At 44.7% G+C, this 19,239-nt stretch overlaps 1 protein-coding gene across 7 annotated transcripts in view; it reads right to left on the reverse strand.

Moving 5' to 3' along the window:
* The window catches only part of LOC139382193 (neural cell adhesion molecule 1-like), a 118,905-nt gene that overhangs the window by 17,809 nt on the left and 81,857 nt on the right, over positions 1-19,239 (reverse strand). For 4 of the 7 annotated variants that reach the window (XM_071126060.1, XM_071126063.1, XM_071126059.1 and 1 more), the window contains exons 2-11: positions 15,819-15,893; positions 15,255-15,464; positions 14,352-14,495; positions 13,785-13,922; positions 13,500-13,617; positions 12,577-12,737; positions 12,140-12,282; positions 9,340-9,363; positions 3,362-3,391; positions 277-427 (exon numbers count right to left, since the gene is read on the reverse strand). In XM_071126060.1, coding sequence (XP_070982161.1) covers positions 277-427; positions 3,362-3,391; positions 9,340-9,363; positions 12,140-12,282; positions 12,577-12,737; positions 13,500-13,617; positions 13,785-13,922; positions 14,352-14,495; positions 15,255-15,464; positions 15,819-15,893 — 1,194 coding nt within the window. The remainder of the gene's footprint in view (positions 1-276; positions 428-3,361; positions 3,392-9,339; positions 9,364-12,139; positions 12,283-12,576; positions 12,738-13,499; positions 13,618-13,784; positions 13,923-14,351; positions 14,496-15,254; positions 15,465-15,818; positions 15,894-19,239) is intronic. The other 3 variants (XM_071126066.1, XM_071126067.1, XM_071126061.1) reach the window with 1 other exon arrangement.

A 19,239-nucleotide genomic window follows, 5' to 3' on the forward strand; every position in this document is an offset into this window, starting at 1 on the left:
AGAGATTTCTGTCTTTTCTCTTAAATATTTAAAAGAGTGGGCTTTGGCACAAACATTAGAAGCTGCAGGCAGTATGCCAGCCAGGCCTGACTAAGACTTTAAGCACTAGAGACAGTGGCTGTGTCCTTATTCCCTATATAGTGCACTACTTTTGGGAACCTATGGGCCCTGGCAAAAGTAGTGAACTATAGGGTGTAGGGCTCTGGTCAAAAGTAGTGCACTATGGTGAATAGGATGCCATTTCAGATGCAGCCCTGTGACATGTAGAGCTCTTACAGCGGACTTCCAGGTAGGCGGGTTGAGAATCCACTCCGATGGCGTTGCGTGCAGAGCAGAGGTACTGGCCAGCGTCGGTGAACTTGGCGTACTTCAGCGTGAGGGAGGACACACGAGCATCACTCCTCACTACGACGTTCCCATCCAGACTCTATAGGGCAGGACATCACAGGGTAGCAAGCAACAAAAGGACCTCTGTTTGCAGTACATCAATGTTAACCTCCTATCCTATTGTGATCCATGCATTATTGAGAACCCATACATTACACTCTGTAGTTATATCATAGTAATATTGAACTCTGAGCCTGGAGACAAACCATTGTAGCATTGAGTGCTTTTCCTATGGCTGTAACAGCAAAAGGTGATGACACTACACACTTAAGAGAGACAGAGATAGAGTAAAGATCAAAACCCTCTGTATTGTACAGTAGAGATGTGTACAGTAGCAGAGCACATCACTAATGGTAGAAGAAGCAGTATGGATGGAGCCATCAAGAGCTTTTCACACAATGGCTGTAGAGTGAGGAGGCTGAAATCAGTTACAGCAGGCTATTTAGGTCTCAGCCTGTTAAACGCTACTGGTGTATAGTAATGGTTCCTGTGGACAGGATAACATGCCTAGCTTGCATTTTTACACACAGCCTGCTGTGTGGATCACATTATCGTGTGAAATTCAGTGTTGAATTGTTTAGTATTGAATTATTTGTTTACTTTCCCAACAGCAACATACTGTCTGATGTACAGTTTATACATCTACTGTATACATATTATAGGGGAGGCATTCTAGACCACACGTTGATCCATGAAATGAATGTACAGTACATCAACTCATTGAGGTGCTTCTATTCCATAGAATTAACTAGCTACCTAGTCAGTGGAGTGCCAACTGTGAATGGTCTCTGTAATTCTAAACTAGAGCAACACCATGCTGACTAAATGAAATGGTGGTTAAGACTCCAGCTTCAGAAGTAGAACCAACGCATGTGACATAGGGAAGAGGACAAGAACACAGTGTGCCAATACATTCAAGACCTTGCCAATTAAAACTATAGCAGAAACCCTGCTAATAGCTAACAGGATTGACGTTTGTCTCAAGATACACTACCTGACTTCATTAACACCAGATTCACAAGGTCTAAATAAACAGCCATGTACGTAACCTTTAGCGTCGGGGTCGGCTACTCTTGATGTTGACACTGAACAGTCTGGGTCTGGAACTCTTGTTGTTGACACTGAACAGTCTGGGCCTGGAACTCTTGATGTTGTTGTTGACACTGAACAGTCTCGGTCTGCTACTCTTGTTGTTGACACTGAACAGTCTGGGTCTGGAACTCTTGTTGTTGACACTGAACAGTCTGGGTCTGGAACTCTTGATGTTGTTGTTGACACTGAACAGTCTGGGTCTGGAACTCTTGATGTTGTTGTTGACACTGAACAGTCTGGGTCTGGAACTCTTGTTGTTGACACTGAACAGTCTGGGTCTGCTACTCTTGATGTTGTTGTTGACACTGAACAGTCTGGGTCTGGAACTCTTGTTGTTGACACTGAACAGTCTGGGTCTGGAACTCTTGTTGTTGACACTGAACAGTCTGGGTCTGGAACTCTTGTTGTTGACACTGAACAGTCTGGGTCTGCTACTCTTGATGTTGTTGTTGACACTGAACAGTCTGGGTCTGCTACTCTTGATGTTGTTGTTGACACTGAACAGTCTGGGTCTGCTACTCTTGATGTTGTTGTTGACACTGAACAGTCTGGGTCTGCTACTCTTGATGTTGTTGTTGACACTGAACAGTCTGGGTCTGCTACTCTTGATGTTGTTGTTGACACTGAACAGTCTGGGTCTGGAACTCTCACGCCAGTCCAAACCACTGTTAAACTCATTTTAGGTGTCGTAGAAGAGCTGGACTCCTGGCGACCTCTGCATTTTATTTTGCATGGCTTTGAAGTTCAACACCCACACATTGTATGTGAACCATCCCATGAATGCCTCTGTGTTGTTCAATTAGCTACAGTAGGGACCAGTCTGGGGGACAAACTAACTAAGGCAGTGGCTCAAAAGGCACCCTATTCCCTACATAGTGAACTACTTTTGACCAGAGCCCTATAGGCACTAGTCAAAAATAGTCTACTATATGTGATTTGGGAAACTAACTAAGAGAAGAATAGTGCTCATTAGTTCTGTATTCAAATTCAACAGAAGCAGCATGTCTGGGGCATTAAGTATGCCTGAGGAAATGCTTACATAACACAGGCAAGGCAGTCAGTCCGCTTTTCATTCCAACCCCACCCGCCTCCTCCACCTCCTCCCTCCATCCCCCACCTTCTCCAAACACTGACAAGGATAATTACATCAGAGCTGAAAGGGTGGCCAGAGAGTGTGACAGTGTCCCGCCAGCCTTGTGCTGCACTCACATATGCCACCCCTTATGTACAGGCAGGTCTTATTGTGGTTCTTGGTGAAGCGATGTAGTCCACGTGCCAGGTACATTAATAAGATATTGGTGTAGTGTAGATAGAACATTCCATTTTTGGGTTGTACTGTGAGGTCAAAGAGGGTCAACAACAACTCATCATCGTGGCCAAAGACTGGACAACCACATGGCAGACCAGACCATGATACACAATCTCAATCTGTGTCCAAAGGGAGAGCATCTCCTTCTGTTCATATGCAACGTGAGAACATAGATTCATTAAAGTTTCATAACTATGGGTTTCAACAACAGAGAGTTTATTAATAATGCAGGGTGGTGTTGCCTATTGGAAACATCAAGCAATTTTAGCTCAGCTCGATCATTGGTGTACCCTAGATCTTATTCCCTGGAAAGAATGAGAACAAACATCCTTCACCAGTTGTCTGATACCTGGCTACAGGTTTCAAGGACAATTTTTCAGGCTGAGTGAAGCCATACTAATAAACCAAAGAGGACTGATAAGAGTTTCTCCATCAGTTTCCATGACTACGGCAGCAATAGAAAACAGTGTTGAAGAGAACTGTAAAGCAGAAAATCAATATGGTGAAAGAGGATACATGGGCATGGTATTTGGTAGATTGTGATGGGTATTGGGTATAGTATAGAAGCTATACCTTGTGTTGTTCGGGCCGAGTCCAAGAGGCCTGTAGAGGACACAGACAGAATAAAACAACAAAAAGCAAAGCAATCCATAGACAGGAATCCTCATCCAGTACCTCACAGCTAGGACAAACAACACTAGACGAGCATGCAACTCAACAACACTGCCCATATACCCAAACGTTTACCTGCTGTAGTCCAGTGAAAAGGGCTAACGCTAAAACGTTAAAACAATTAGACTCATCAACCTTCACACTCCTCAGTTGTATTAAACTACTCAGCATCAAACCAGAAAAAGCCTAGCCAGCGGGCTAAAATGGTGTAATGACATCATTTCAACCAGTTTAGCCTGCTGGGTACATGTTCATGTGTAAATAATATACACTACATTGGAGCTAGCATGGAGGGATGCTGGAAGAAACAAATCATACAACATTTCTCCATATATCATCTTCAAAATCTAATTATTAAGAATTGTTTATGATTATCAATCATGATGAATCCACATGTAATATGAAGTTATATAATCAACACAAAACTTAACACACAATTCAGCACGACAAAACATAATCAAACGTGATTAAAAAAGTTTTTACTTTTCTCTGAATTCTGCCATTCAGGTACTGTAATAGAACATGCTTTATGGGTTTCCTAATGTTAAGGAGAAACAAGAGGCATGAAGGAGAGATGATTGATAATGGACGACGGCGTAGTGATGAATGGAAAGGAGTATGGAAGCCAGACGACAAGCAAAATGGTAAACAGCTTTCCATCAGACGTAGAAAACAACCAAGTGTCCCATCTGCTGAAACGTACTGCAGGCAAAAAGGCCCAGAACTCAATTCATTATTAATACAGTCAATCTTAACATTCCTTCCAGACCATCCTCTCTCATTTAGAGCTGGACGCCTTCCAATCACTCACAGATGAGTGAATAATGAGTGAATAATGAGTGAATTCATCTGGCTTCTATTCTGGCATCTATCTTTAATACGGGCTAGCCTATACCACTGTAGACTCACTGCCTGTCATAGAGAAACACAACACACACATCAAGAGACTAGTTAACACAGGGAAAGCTTTACTCACACTGCAGGGCAGAACCACACACATGAATAAACCAGACCAACAATACAGTATGTCAAGTTAAAGACACTGAGTGAAGACTCATCCTAAGTAGGGAGGGTCCAGATGAACATCTTTGCATGTACTGTATATTGAGCCATGGTATGAGGCTAATGTAGATAGTGAGTGTGTTGGTAATATGATATCACTATTCTTTACGGTCCACTGGGGTGTGGCGAGACAGGAGAGACACACACAGCAAGACAGGCCCATTTAACACCTATGTCAGAAAAACAGTTTGGCTCCAGACCCCACAGCGCAGAGGAGGAGCTGCTGCTCAATTAGCTCCGTAATACCGGTGCTGCTGCTCATTATTACAGGACGCATAACTAACAGCACCCCTGGTCGTGGCTGGTCTGACACAGAACTGTGAGGTATGGAATTGAGTTGACACATATCATTGTCAGACCCATGTTTTATGTTTGTTTAAACAATGGGATATGGACCAAAAGCAAATTACTAGCTGATGGTGAGAGCTGTAAACACCATAGCATCTAATCAGTTTAGTGCAAACCAGCACTAAATAACATCCCCCCAAGACAAATCTAATTTCCAAGCAGCGCTCCTCATCCCCTGGGTAAGCAGTGAGCAGCGAGCGTCTCTCTCTCAGCTGTGATGTATGATCACATCACTGAAGGTGGGGGAGGGGGGAGGAAGAGAGGCACTGTTGTAGAGGAGATTCTACAGAAGAAACACTCACATAACTATCTCACCCGGCACCACACAAAAGGCATCCTCTCTATAGTCATAAACAGCCCTACAGTAGGGTATGGTTACAGGACTGGGCTGGGGAAGTGTTTTTTCCCCATCCTGACTGGGATCAGTTAAGAAGCTCTCCATCATTTATCCTGGCTAGCAGCATTCCAACTGTCATACCATAAGAACAAACTGCCACTGAATGTCCAGAGAACCACATTGTACCACCACTGACCAGACAGGCACATAAATGAGCGTTGTGTTAGAAGTGTAGCTAGAGAACAACAGCCTCTCTACAGTCTCACCCTACTGTACCAGTGCTTAGTAAAGCAGGCCCTTGGATTGAAAGCATTCTTCTTTTTCAACTACGCTCCCTGAACCAATCATGTTATAGTGCAGCAGCCAACAGCAACCAACAGCAGCACCACATGATTGAGCTCTCTGATCATTCAGAACATTTCACCTTCAAATGCTCATTCCCAAGAGTTAATAGCTACTTTCCTACTCTCTTTACAACTCTCAACTATCTGAATACCAGACCGATCTCATTGTGTTTCCATGGAGCGCATTATCATAAATTAGGCAGCTCCAGTAAGATTTAATACACAGTAATCTGAAATATTCAATATCTGGTCATCTGTACCAAGTTTGAGCTCTAATGAGCTTTGAAGAAACACATTTTCAAGGGAGTTTGCTCCTCCTTTCCAGAGCCTGAATGTTCTCAGATAATTGCAGCCTGCAAACTTTGTAAATCAAGTATAATGTTTAATATACTGTATATTCATATAACCCAGCCTTTCAGTTTGAGAGATAATATCCAAATCATGCATAAACACTTCAATTACATTTGAGCTATTAACAATTGTTACAACAAGTGCTTTCAAATAAGGGGGTTGAAACAACGACGTAATTCCAAAACAAATGAGTATGAGAGCACTAGAATAGAACAGTAAGCTGGGTTAAACTTGTTTATGTAATAGCTAAAACATACAGTATCTTCTTGGAAGACAACGTTACCATGGCATGTGTGACCCACATTTAGGCTATTCTATGGGTTCAAACCTTTTGCCAATCTGATCATCTCAACTGCCATTTCAATGTCTATGTAGATATACAAACGTGACGATGTGAATTTGTCTGCCATCACTATCGTAAATGTGTAAGGAGAGAATATGCTGTGTAGAATAAAAAATAAAACATTAACTTTATAAAGTAAAGCCTCTTAGGCTATAGTTATTAGTCAATACATACAGTGCCTTGCGAAAGTATTCGGGCCCCCTTGAACTTTGCGACCTTTTGCCACATTTCAGGCTTCAAACATAAAGATATAAAACTGTATTTTTTTGTGAAGAATCAACAACAAGTGGGACACAATCATGAAGTGGAACGACATTTATTGGATATTTCAAACTTTTTTAACAAATCAAAAACTGAAAAATTGGGCGTGCAAAATTATTCAGCCCCTTTACTTTCAGTTCAGCAAACTCTCTCCAGAAGTTCAGTGAGGAGCTCTGAATGATCCAATGTTGACCTAAATGACTAATGATGATAAATACAATCCACCTGTGTGTAATCAAGTCTCCGTATAAATGCATCTGCACTGTGATAGTCTCAGAGGTCCGTTAAAAGCGCAGAGAGCATCATGAAGAACAAGGAACACACCAGGCAGGTCCGAGATACTGTTGTGAAGAAGTTTAAAGCTGGATTTGGATACAAAAAGATTTCCCAAGCTTTAAACATCCCAAGGAGCACTGTGCAAGCGATAATATTGAAATGGAAGGAGTATCAGACCACTGCAAATCTACCAAGACCTGGCCGTCCCTCTAAACTTTCAGCTCATACAAGGAGAAGACTGATCAGAGATGCAGCCAAGAGGCCCATGATCACTCTGGATGAACTGCAGAGATCTACAGCTGAGGTGGGAGACTCTGTCCATAGGACAACAATCAGTCGTATATTGCACAAATCTGGCCTTTATGGAAGAGTGGCAAGAAGAAAGCCATTTCTTAAAAATATCCATAAAAAGTGTTGTTTAAAGTTTGCCACAAGCCACCTGGGAGACACACCAAACATGTGGAAGAAGGTGCTCTGGTCAGATGAAACCAAAATTGAACTTTTTGGCAACAATACAAAACGTTATGTTTGGCGTAAAAGCAACACAGCTGAACACACCATCCCCACTGTCAAACATGGTGGTGGCAGCATCATGGTTTGGGCCTGCTTTTCTTCAGCAGGGACAGGGAAGATGGTTAAAAATGATGGGAAGATGGATGGTGCCAAATACAGGACCATTCTGGAAGAAAACCTGATGGAGTCTGCAAAAGACCTGAGACTGGGACGGAGATTTGTCTTCCAACAAGACGACGATCCAAAACATAAAGCAAAATCTACAATGGAATGGTTCAAAAATAAACATATCCAGGTGTTAGAATGGCCAAGTCAAAGTCCAGACCTGAATCCAATCGAGAATCTGTGGAAAGAACTGAAAACTGCTGTTCACAAATGCTCTCCATCCAACCTCACTGAGCTCGAGCTTTTTTGCAAGGAGGAATGGGAAAATTTCAGTCTCTCGATGTGCAAAACTGATAGAGACATACCCCAAGCGACTTACAGCTATAATCGCAGCAAAAGGTGGCGCTACAAAGTATTAACTTAAGGGGGCTGAATAATTTTGCACGCCCAATTTTCCAGTGTTTGATTTGTTAAAAAAGTTTGAAATATCCAATAAATGTCGTTCCACTTCATGATTGTGTCTCACTTGTTGTTGATTCTTCACAAAAAAATACAGTTTTATATCTTTATGTTTGAAGCCTGAAATGTGGCAAAAGGTCGCAAAGTTCAAGGGGGCCGAATACTTTCGCAAGGCACTGTACATTACCTAAGACAACAGTCAGACTCGAGTGGATGAGTGGAAGCTATCTGAGGGAATAATAAACTTTAACGCCATGTCAACAGGGATAATGGTAATCCAGCACCTCTTTACACCATGTCTATGAGTACAACAGTCAGCAGACTGCAATGTAAAGGACGTTAAAGCACTGAGAGAGGTGGCAAAGATATATGTAGCATGACACACTAGTGAATAGCACACCACAGCATGCACATGCACACACTTGTAACACAGACACGTTTCTCACAAATATCCCTCAACACCAATTCCACACAGGAAAAACAAAACCACAATTGTCATGCTGATAGTCAATAAGCAAATACAACAACACGGATTTAAAATAATAGGCCTATATGAACAATTCACCATAATAGCTGGATAGATGACTGTGGCACATATTTCATGTGAGAGTTGATCATTAGCTTCCCCTTTCACCTGTCTACCAACCTATTTGAACCACAGCCGCTATGATAAGTGTTGCTAGCACGGCAGAGATGTGGGACAGCCAGGTTCAAAAACAATTAGCAGCCATTTTCCAAATCACGCTATCCTGGCGTCTTGTAAAGAAGACATTCCCTCCGGGACCATTGCCCACAAGACCCACAGTGCCAGGCCACAGCTGTGAAGGCCACACCTTAATGCTCCTGTTTTTAAATATGTTCCTAATGATAATTCAATGCAGGCTGCTAATCATTTCTTCACCCACCACCATGGAGAGATGGCTATACCAGTACAACACAGGTGCAAACTCAGGCATTTTGCTTTTGGCTTCAACCTTGACAGAATGATTGATGACAGATATGCAATGAGACAGATCGTCTACATGAGAGGACAGAGAGGGACACAGACTGAGCAGCAGTATGGCACGGAGCTGCCCCGATGCATAGAGACGGAGATGATCGGACCGGGAATGGCAACACAGAAATGAGGAGGTTCTCTTTTTAAGGTCATTACGGTAACCGTTTTCTCTTTTGACCTCAGTTGACAAGGCAGAGGAAACCCCCAAAGTTCAAACACCCAGAACCACTCTTATGTAAGGACCCGTGCAACGAAAAAGTCAGGCTATATTTGGAAAACATGCCAGTTTTGAATCGATTTCATAAACCCTGATAATATCATAGCTTGAGGATTTTCAAGGAATATTGCCTGAAGAGCAGACAAGAAAATTCCATAAAAATACTTATTTGATCCTATCAGGGTTTTTGTCGAATCTCATACCCCATACGCAATTTGTTCTATCAACTGATTTTGTTCCATTTCTGTGCCACACGGATTTCATACCTGATAGATCCTGTTTAGATGTGCCTGCAGGGGAGAGAATGTAGCGAAGTAAACGGACCTTCCCGTGGGCTCCGCCTATCCGCACTCCTCCTATCCTGTACAGGTACCTACAGCGTGTCTCTGATTAAATGGCCCCACCCATTACCTGTCTATTGGACTAGATGAGATCATTGGTACTACAGGGAAGTAGCTACAGTGCCTTCGGAAAGTATTCAGACCCCTTGACTTTTTCCACATTTTGTTAAGTTACAGCCTTATCCTAAAATAACTTTTTTTAAAGGATCCTCAAAAATCTACACACATAATGACAAAGCAAAAACAGGTTTTTAGATTTTTTTAAAACAGAAATACCTTATTTGCACAAGTATTCAGACCCTTGCTATGAGACTTGAAATTGAGCTCAGGTGCATCCTGTTTTCATTGACCATCCTTGAGATGTTTCTACAACTTGATTGGAGTCCAGCTGTGGTAAATTCAATTGATTGAACATGATTTGTAAAGGCACACACCTGTCTATATAAGGTCTCACAGTAGACAGTGCATGTCAAAGCAAAAACCAAGCCAAGAGGTCGAAGGAATTGTCCGTAGAGAGCCGAGAAAGGATTGTGTTGAGGCACAGATCTAGGAAAGGGTATCAAAACATTTCTGTAGCATTAAAGGTCCCCAAGAACACAGTGGCCTCCATCCTTAAAAGGAAGAAGTTTGGAACCACCAAGACTCTTCCTAGAGCTGGCTGCCTGGCCAAACTGAGCAATCGGGGGAGAAGGGCCTTGGTCAGGGAGGTGACCAAGAACCCAATGGTCACTCTGACAGAGCTCTAGAGTTCTTCTGTGGAGATGGGAGAACCTTCCAGAAGGACAACCATCTCTGCAGCACTCCACCAATCAGACCTTTATTGTTATTTACTTCTCAGTAAAAGGCACATGACAGCCCCTTGGAGTTTGACAAAAGGCACCTAAAGACTCACAGACCATGAGAAACAAGATTCTCTGGTCTGATGAAACCAAGATTTAACTTTTTGGCCTGAAAGCCAAGCGTCACCTCTGGAGGAAACCTTACTCCATCCCTATGGTGAAGCATGGTGGTGGCAGAATCATGCTGTGGGGATGTTTTTCAGCGGCAGGGACTCGGAGACTAGTCAGGATCGAGGCAAAGATGAACAGAGCAAAGTACAGAGAGATCCTTGATGGAAACCTGCTCCAGAGCTCTCAGGACCTCAGACTGGGGCAAAGGTTCACCTTCCAACAGGATAACGACCCTAAGCACACAGCCAAGACAACACAGGAGTGGCTTGGGACAAGTCTCTGAATGTCCTTGAGTGGCCCAGCCAGAGCCCAGACTTAAACCTGATCAAACATCTCTGGAGAGACCTGAAAATAGCTGTGGAGACACCTGAAAATAGCTGTGCAGCGACGCTCACACATCCAACCTGACAGAGCTTGAGAGGATCTGCAAAGAATGGGAGAAACTCCCTAAATACAGGTGTGCCAAGCTTGTAGTGTCATACCCAAGAAGACTCGAGGTTGTAATCGCTGCTAAAGGTGCTTCAACAAAGTACTTAGTAAAAGGTCTGAATACTTATGTAAAGGTAATATTTCCGTTTTTTTCTATAAATTAGCAAACATTTCTAAAAAACTGTTTTTGCTTTGTTATTATGGGATATTTTGTGTGGAATGATGAGCGAAAAATGTAATCAATTTTAGAATAAGGCTGTAAATTAACAAAATGTGGGAAAAGTCAAAGGGTCTGAATACTTTCCGAAGGCACCGTATATGGACTATGTGGCATTGTATGAAAATACAAGATCCATAGATGACTGTATGTAGCAATCTGCAGGGGACTAGCAGAGGCTGCTATAGGGACATAGGTCTAAGCTGCTATAGGGAACATAGGTCTAAGCTGCTGTAAGGACATAGGTCTAAGCTGCTATTGGGATATAGGTCTAAGCTGCTATAGGGACATAGGTCTAAACTGCTATAGGAAAATAGGTCTAAGCTGCTATTGGGACATAGGTCTAAGCTGCTATTGGGACATAGGTCTAAGCTGCTATAGGGACATAGGTCTAAGTTGCTATTGGGACATAGGTCTAAGCTGCTATTGGGACATAGATCTAAGCTGCTATAGGGACATAGGTCTAAGCTGCTATTGGGACATAGGTCTAAGCTGCTATTGGGACATAGGTCTAAGCTGCTATTGGGACATAGGTCTAAGCTGCTATAGGGACATAGGTCTAAACTGCTATAGGGAACATAGGTCTAAGCTGCTATATGGACATAGGTCTAAGCTGCTATAGGGACATAGGTCTAAGCTGCTATAGGGACATAGGTCTAAGCTGGTATAGGGAACATAGGTCTAAGCTGCTATAGGGACATAGGTCTAAGCTGCTATAGGGACATAGGTCTAAGCTGCTATAGGGACATAGGTCTAAGCTGCTACATGTATAGGGAAATAGGCCTAAGCTGCTATAGGGACATAGGTCTAAGCTGCTACATGTATAGGGAAGTAGGCCTAAGCTGCTACATGTATAGGGAAATAGGTCTAAGCTGCTACATGTATAGGGAAATAGGCCTAAGCTGCTATAGGGACGACGTCTAAGGTGGGATGGTAACTAGGTAGCTACTAGGTAGTAATATGAACTTCTATTAGCTAGCTGCAGCTTTGGGGTCATACTTAATCAGCAGAGATGAACCTGGCTAAGGGAGCCTTGCCATGTTTAAGTGAAACACATCCCCTGAGTGTCCCTCTGCAGTGGGGACACAGCCCCAGGCTGGCCTCTCTCTATGGGCTGCCTCTACTATACCTGCTCTCCCTCAGTGAAGGGGCGCAGGCCAAAGCTCCAGTTGATGGTGGGGGTGGGGTCCCCTGACGCCTCACAGGTCAGAGTCACTTGCTCAGCCATCTCAGACGTGCTCTGGTTCAGCAGGAAGGTGATCTTAGGTTTCACTGTAGCAAAGGCAGACACACACAGAGCCATTATAACCAACCTGCAGTGACACTCACCTGTATGACCTACAGTATAGCTACATTCACAGTATGCAATCCCATAGTGACATCAATCACCTGCCAGATCTGATGATAGTACTTAAAACCTAAAGTTATAATCACAACATAACCCCCAAAATAATCCAATGTTAAAATCCTCCCACTGTGAATAAATATAGACAAACCATGATTAACCATCACAAACCCGTCACATAGTCAATCATCTGTCAGCACCAAGTGAGAGGAGTCCCTCACCAAACACTCTAAGGCTGACTTCCTGTTCGCTCTCCCCAGCCTTGTTCTTAGCGATGCAGGTGTACTCTCCCTCATCCAGCTTGGCTACCTCCATGATGGTCATCTCTGAACCGTCCTTATTAAAGCTGTACTTGTCTCCTGACTCCAGAAGAACACCGGCTCTGGGGGAGAGAAAGGGAACACACACACACACACACACACACACACACACACACACACGCACGCACACACACACACGCGCACACACACACACACACACGCGCACACACACACACACTATTCTGATTACAATCAGCTTTTGTGAAACGAAGAGAATCGGATTTGACAACACAACTAAAATAAGTATGCTGCTAACTACGCTTGATGAGAATTTTTATCTAATAAATAAATAAGTATTTTTCCCTCTGTGAAGTAGGTCAAACAGACTTCATTCAAATTATCTCAATTCATTGTTTATCAAAGTAATGTTTCAGTGTGACATTGAATCGCTATTTCCGATTTAATGACAATTAATATTTTTAAACCAGTCTTCAATCATGATCTCTATAGTCTATACCGGAGAGCCATTTATTTATTGGCACTGACAATGACTCCTAGGCTCAAAGCTTATCACCTTGACTGATGAGTTAAAATAGCTCTTCCCCATTTACCTAAGACTCAACCCCAAAGACAAGTGTCACATGGAGTTCACACCAGTCCTTTCCCTCACCTAGCAACAAGGGAAACAGCTCCTCTAACTCTTCTAAGAAGGTGAGAGAAATACACTACACTGCCAACAGAAAACCAAGGGCAGGGGACTGTTGGTAGCCTATGAGTTCCATGGTTAGATGGACATCTGCAAAACACTGGTTAGTGGTATATCAGTCTACCAGCCTTGAGTGTGTGCGTGTGCGCGTAAGAGAGAGTATGTGCTCCAGTCTTACCGTGCCCAGGTCACCATGGGCTCTGGGTATCCATCAGCAGCACAGGTCAACATGGCAGACTGGCCCACGCCTGCTGTGGCATTCACCTCAGACTGCCACACCCGGATGGTAGGGAGCACTGAGGGAGGGACATTAACACACCTGAGACCAAGTTATTACAGCTGAAATCCAGCCCACAGTCATCTTCTGTCTAGGATGTTGATAGATGGCTTAACACCACAAAATGGTGTCAAAACCATGAATAAAGTGACAAGGGAATAGAGCGGGAAGAAGAAGTGGGCTGACCGTTGACGATGACCCTAATGATCTTGAGGTCAATCTCTCCCCGGGCCATGAGGCGGCCCTCGCAGGTGTACGACCCCTCGTCTGTCTTCTTGATGCCTCGGATCTGCAGGTGGTTGTTGTGCAGGATCTTAAAGCGGACTGAGAGGAGGATCAAATCAGAATTAAATTGTAATGTATGAGTATTCCGATTGAGGGATAAGAAAGGGCTTTTCAGACGGAGACCCCTTAACTCAAAATCTCACTTTCTATGTAAATTCTTTAATTAAAGTGTTTAAACAGTTTCATACCCACCAGTTATAACATTTGTCAAAGAATTGCTCAAATGGAACATTGTCTGACAGCTGGATAGGGACTTTTCTGACATGGTTGAGTAACAACGGGTGACAAGGCTGACAGTCAAAGAGTGTGTGGGGGGGGGAGGGGGGGGTGGAAAAAGGAAACAGCAAAAATATAGGAACCCTTTAGCATTATACAATTCTGATAACTTTACCAAAATTCACAGGTTTTCCACCTGTGAGTTACTGGAATTGTGCAACCCTACTCCAGGCTAAATGGCATCTATCTCACCATCCTTCTCCATCTGAATCTTCACTCCTTTGTGTTTCCAGATGATGGTGGGGGGAGGGGAGCTGATGACGTCACAGACAATGTTGGCGTTGTCCCCTTCATTGAACTCTTGGGGGGAGGGGGCGTTCTTGAAGGTGATCCTTTCTACAAGACAAAATACAAGAATGTTAGTCAACCATTTAAAACCATGAAGAACATAATGGGGGTGTCTCAAATGGCACCCTATTCCCTACGTGGTGTACTAGCTTTGACCAGGGCCCATAGGGTGCACTTACATAGAGAATAGGGTGCTATTTGAGACGTAGCAATGGGTTCATTTAACTGTTTCCCCCTACACCTCAGCCTCTTAACTGCCTTTATTCTAAACACATTAGCATGTTGTGCCTAGTGGGAAACCATAAAGGGTTTAGATGATGGACTGCTGATGCTTGGCAGTGTTTAGCTATAGAAACCATTAGTCAAAAGACATGCACAACAGACATTAGGCCTGGTCTTAATGGGCTTTGGAGGGGTTTATTGAACTGATGAAAAATCCATCTCCAGCTGAAAAACAGAAAATAAAGATATTTGTCCCTCAAGCCCTCAATAAAAAGTTAGAGCTTTTCCTTCATAACTATACTGAAGGTTAAGAACATTTCAGCTTAGGGTTCTTAATATAACAATTTAACGCTCTGTGATCAGGACATCCCTATGAGTTTTTATACTATGTCATAATACAAACACACACTGGTTTTGAACTGGACATCTAGCCTGCGTACCAAATGGCACCCTATTCCCTAAATAATACACTACTTTAGACCAGGGCCAATGGGACTCTGGTCAAAAGTAGTGAACCTTATAGGGAGGGATTAGGTTGCCCCTTTGGACACATCCCTAGAGAATAAAGAAGGAGGAGCAGTTTACGGTAGAACTTGACGTTGACGGTGGCTTCTGCTGACTGGTCTCCGTTGGTGGCCAGACACTTGTAGGTCCCAGCGCTGTCCACCCCGGCCTTGTAGAGCGTGAGTGTGGACGAGGACTCGTCGTTTCGGGTTACGGTGATCTCTGGTTTGTTGGGCTCTATCCTCTCCCCGCTCGGAGAATACCAGTCAATCTCCTTTGCTACCCCAACAACTGCACAGAGACATGAGACATGTGTTTGTTTTTGTATCTAACTAGAATCATTAGGATTAAACATTTCGCTATCACAATGTTGAATCTCTAAATGAGACAAATAAAGAGCCAAATAGAAGGCTATCAACCTAGGAAACAACCTATACACCTTATTAGGTATTAGTACTCCGTTATCCTAGAGAAGGTTACAGCTACCTTGTTCCTGTCTAGTGGCTTGACAACTGTGGTCTACACACAGCATATCAGGACAGGACACAAAAGGTCACAGTGTATAATCAGTACTGCACAATGGGATCCAAACATTTCCAAGAGGCAGTAGTCTACTACAGTATAATGATAGAGGGGCAAGCTTACTTTCACACAGAAAGAACTTGGACTCTCCGACACTGATCTCTCCCTGGGTGGGAGTGATCTCCACTTCCAGACAAACTGAAAAGAGAACAAAATAGGGACAGAGGAGAACATGAAAGCAGTGTTAAGTTTGTGTGTGTGTGTGTGTGTGTGTGTGTGTGTGTGTGCCTGTGTGCGTGTGTGTGTGTGCATGTGTATGTGTAGAGAGAACATTTCATTAATGACATATGATATTAAAGCTTATGTCTGCAGCGCTGTTCTACCTGTAACCAAAAAGGGTTCTCCTATGGGAACAGCCGAAGAACCCTTTTAGGTTCTAGATAGCACCTTTTGACCAGGGCTAGTAGCTCTGGTCAAAAGTAGTGCACTATATAGGGAATAGGGTGCCATTTGGGAGGCTGGCCTGGACGCCTCCACGCCTCCACACCAGCAACATCCTACTGTACACCATGCTCGGATGAACCAGTAGAAAACATAAAATGGTAAACAAAACACAGCAAAGAGAGAACTGGCTGCAGAGAGAGAGAAAGTACTTTGTCCATGCCTAAGGTGATACAGTAGCCTCCATCTCAGCATGCAGGTAGGTAGGTAAGTTAGCATGCAGGTAGGTAAGTTCTACTGCTCTTATTGACAGTGGAGGAGCCAAGGGGGAGAAACAAAATCAATCGTTTCAACACAGAAATCTATTCCAAGCCATGGCTCAGGCCTCAGAGAAGCACCTCTGGCAGATCGATTGAGACTTTATTTTATTGACTGGTAAGACCACGGTAAGACTATGCACTTGGCTGACACCTGCAGAGTAAAGCCTTGTTCACAGAGGTAGTTTGAAGTGACTCAAATCCATTTTCTTATTAGAATCTCATATTTTTCCTGCAGTCTAAATAGGCAAAAAGCACATGGAATCAGATGTTTCAAACCACCTTCCTAGGTGGTTTGAAATTAGATATAAATCAGATTCCTGGCCAAGTGACCTGTGTCTGAATGGTCGTGTCTGAATGGTCATATCTGATTTATCTGCCCTTAAGTGATATCTAGACTGTTATTTGGTATATCTTGTTGCTTTGTAGCTACACTGTTGACAATTTGACAAGAACATGTGGTAGCTAACTAGCTTGTTAATTGTTTACAAACAATGAGGGAATGTAATGGCAGGCTAAACAGCTACCTAGTAAGCTAGTTAACTGCTGTGGCTAACCAAAACCGACTCGTTTTGAAAGTTGGAGTATCTTTGAGGCTTTAAAAATGTTCTTACACTATGATTTTGAACATTCAAAGCAACAGGGAGACTTCCATGGCAGGCATTGTTGTCACCTTAGCTTGCTAGATGCTACACTACAACTTCTGAGTGCACACAAACTCGCCACTACTATGTCAACTAGCGTAGCTGTAACGGTTTTCTGTATGTGAAGGAGAGTCGGACCAAAATGCAGCGTGTCTATTGCAATCCATGTTTAATAAAGAAACGAACTAAACACAAACACTACCAAAACAATAAACTTAACGAAAACCGAAACAGCCTATACTTGTGAAACCTAACACAGAACAATGACATCAGGACACTAAGGACAATCACCCACAAACACACAGTGAAACCCAGGCTACCTAAATATGGTTCCCAATCAGAGACAATGACTAACACCTGCCTCTGATTGAGAACCATATCAGGCCAGACATAGAAATAGACAAACAAGACATCCAACATAGAATGCCCACCCAGTTCACGTCCTGACCAACACTAAAACAAGGAAAACACACACGAACGATGGTCAGAACGTGACAGTACCCCCCCTCCAAGGTGCGGACTCCGGACGCACAACTTAAACCTATAGGGGAGGGTGTGGGTGGGCATCTGTCCGCGGTGGCGGCTCTGGCGCTGGACGTGGACCCCACTCCATAATAGTCTTTGTCCACCTCCTTAGCGTCCCTAGATAGGTGACCCTCCTAAGAGACAGCTCGGGACAGAGGTAGCTCGGGACTGATGGGTAGCTCAGCACTGAGAGGAAGCTCAGCACTGAGAGGAAGCTCAGCACTGAGAGGAAGCTCAGCACTGAGAGGAAGCTCAGGCAGGTAGTTGGATCCGGCAGATCCTGGCCGGCTGGCGGATCTGGAAGATCCTGGCCGGCTGGCGGATCTGGAAGATCCTGGCCGGCTGGCGGATCTGGAAGATCCTGGCCGGCTGGCGGATCTGGAAGATCCTGGCCGACTGGCGGATCTGGAAGATCCTGGCCGACTGGCGGATCTGGAAGATCCTGGCCGACTGGCGGATCTGGAAGATCCTGGCCGACTGGCGGATCTGGAAGATCCTGGCCGACTGGCGGATCTGGAAGATCCTGGCCGACTGGCGGATCTGGAAGATCCTGGCCGACTGGCGGATCTGGAAGATCCTGGCCGACTGGCGGATCTGGAAGATCCTGGCCGACTGGCGGATCTGGAAGATCCTGGCCGACTGGCGGATCTGGAAGATCCTGGCCGACTGGCGGATCTGGAAGATCCTGGCCGACTGGCGGATCTGGAAGATCCTGGCCGACTGGCGGATCTGGAAGATCCTGGCCGACTGGCGGATCTGGAAGATCCTGGCCGACTGGCGGATCTGGAAGAGTCTGGCCGACTGGCGGATCTGGAAGAGTCTGGCCGACTGGCGGATCTGGAAGAGTCTGGCCGACTGGCGGATCTGGAAGAGTCTGGTCGACTGGCGGATCTGGAAGAGTCTGGTCGACTGGCGGATCTGGAAGAGTCTGGTCGACTGGCGGATCTGGAAGAGTCTGGTCGACTGGCGGATCTGGAAGAGTCTGGTCGACTGGCGGATCTGGAAGAGTCTGGTCGACTGGCGGATCTGGAAGAGTCTGGTCGACTGGCGGATCTGGAAGAGTCTGGTCGACTGGCGGATCTGGAAGAGTCTGGTCGACTGGCGGATCTGGAAGAGTCTGGTCGACTGGAGGATCTGGAAGAGTCTGGTCGACTGGAGGATCTGGAAGAGTCTGGTCGACTGGAGGATCTGGAAGAGTCTGGTCGACTGGCGGATCTGGAAGAGTCTGGTCGACTGGCGGATCTGGAAGAGTCTGGTCGACTGGCGGATCTGGAAGAGTCTGGTCGACTGGCGGATCTGGAAGAGTCTGGTCGACTGGCGGATCTGGAAGAGTCTGGTCGACTGGCGGATCTGGAAGAGTCTGGTCGACTGGCGGATCTGGAAGAGTCTGGTCGACTGGCGGATCTGGAAGAGTCTGGTCGACTGGCGGATCTGGAAGAGTCTGGTCGACTGGCGGATCTGGAAGAGTCTGGTCGACTGGCGGATCTGGAAGAGTCTGGTCGACTGGCGGATCTGGAAGAGTCTGGTAGACTGGCAGATCTGGAAGAGTCTGGTAGACCGGCAGATCTGGAAGAGTCTGGTAGACTGGCAGATCTGGAAGAGTCTGGTAGACTGGCA

Source organism: Oncorhynchus clarkii, chromosome 24 (assembly GCF_045791955.1).
Source record: "Oncorhynchus clarkii lewisi isolate Uvic-CL-2024 chromosome 24, UVic_Ocla_1.0, whole genome shotgun sequence".
Classification (NCBI taxonomy): domain Eukaryota; kingdom Metazoa; phylum Chordata; class Actinopteri; order Salmoniformes; family Salmonidae; genus Oncorhynchus; species Oncorhynchus clarkii.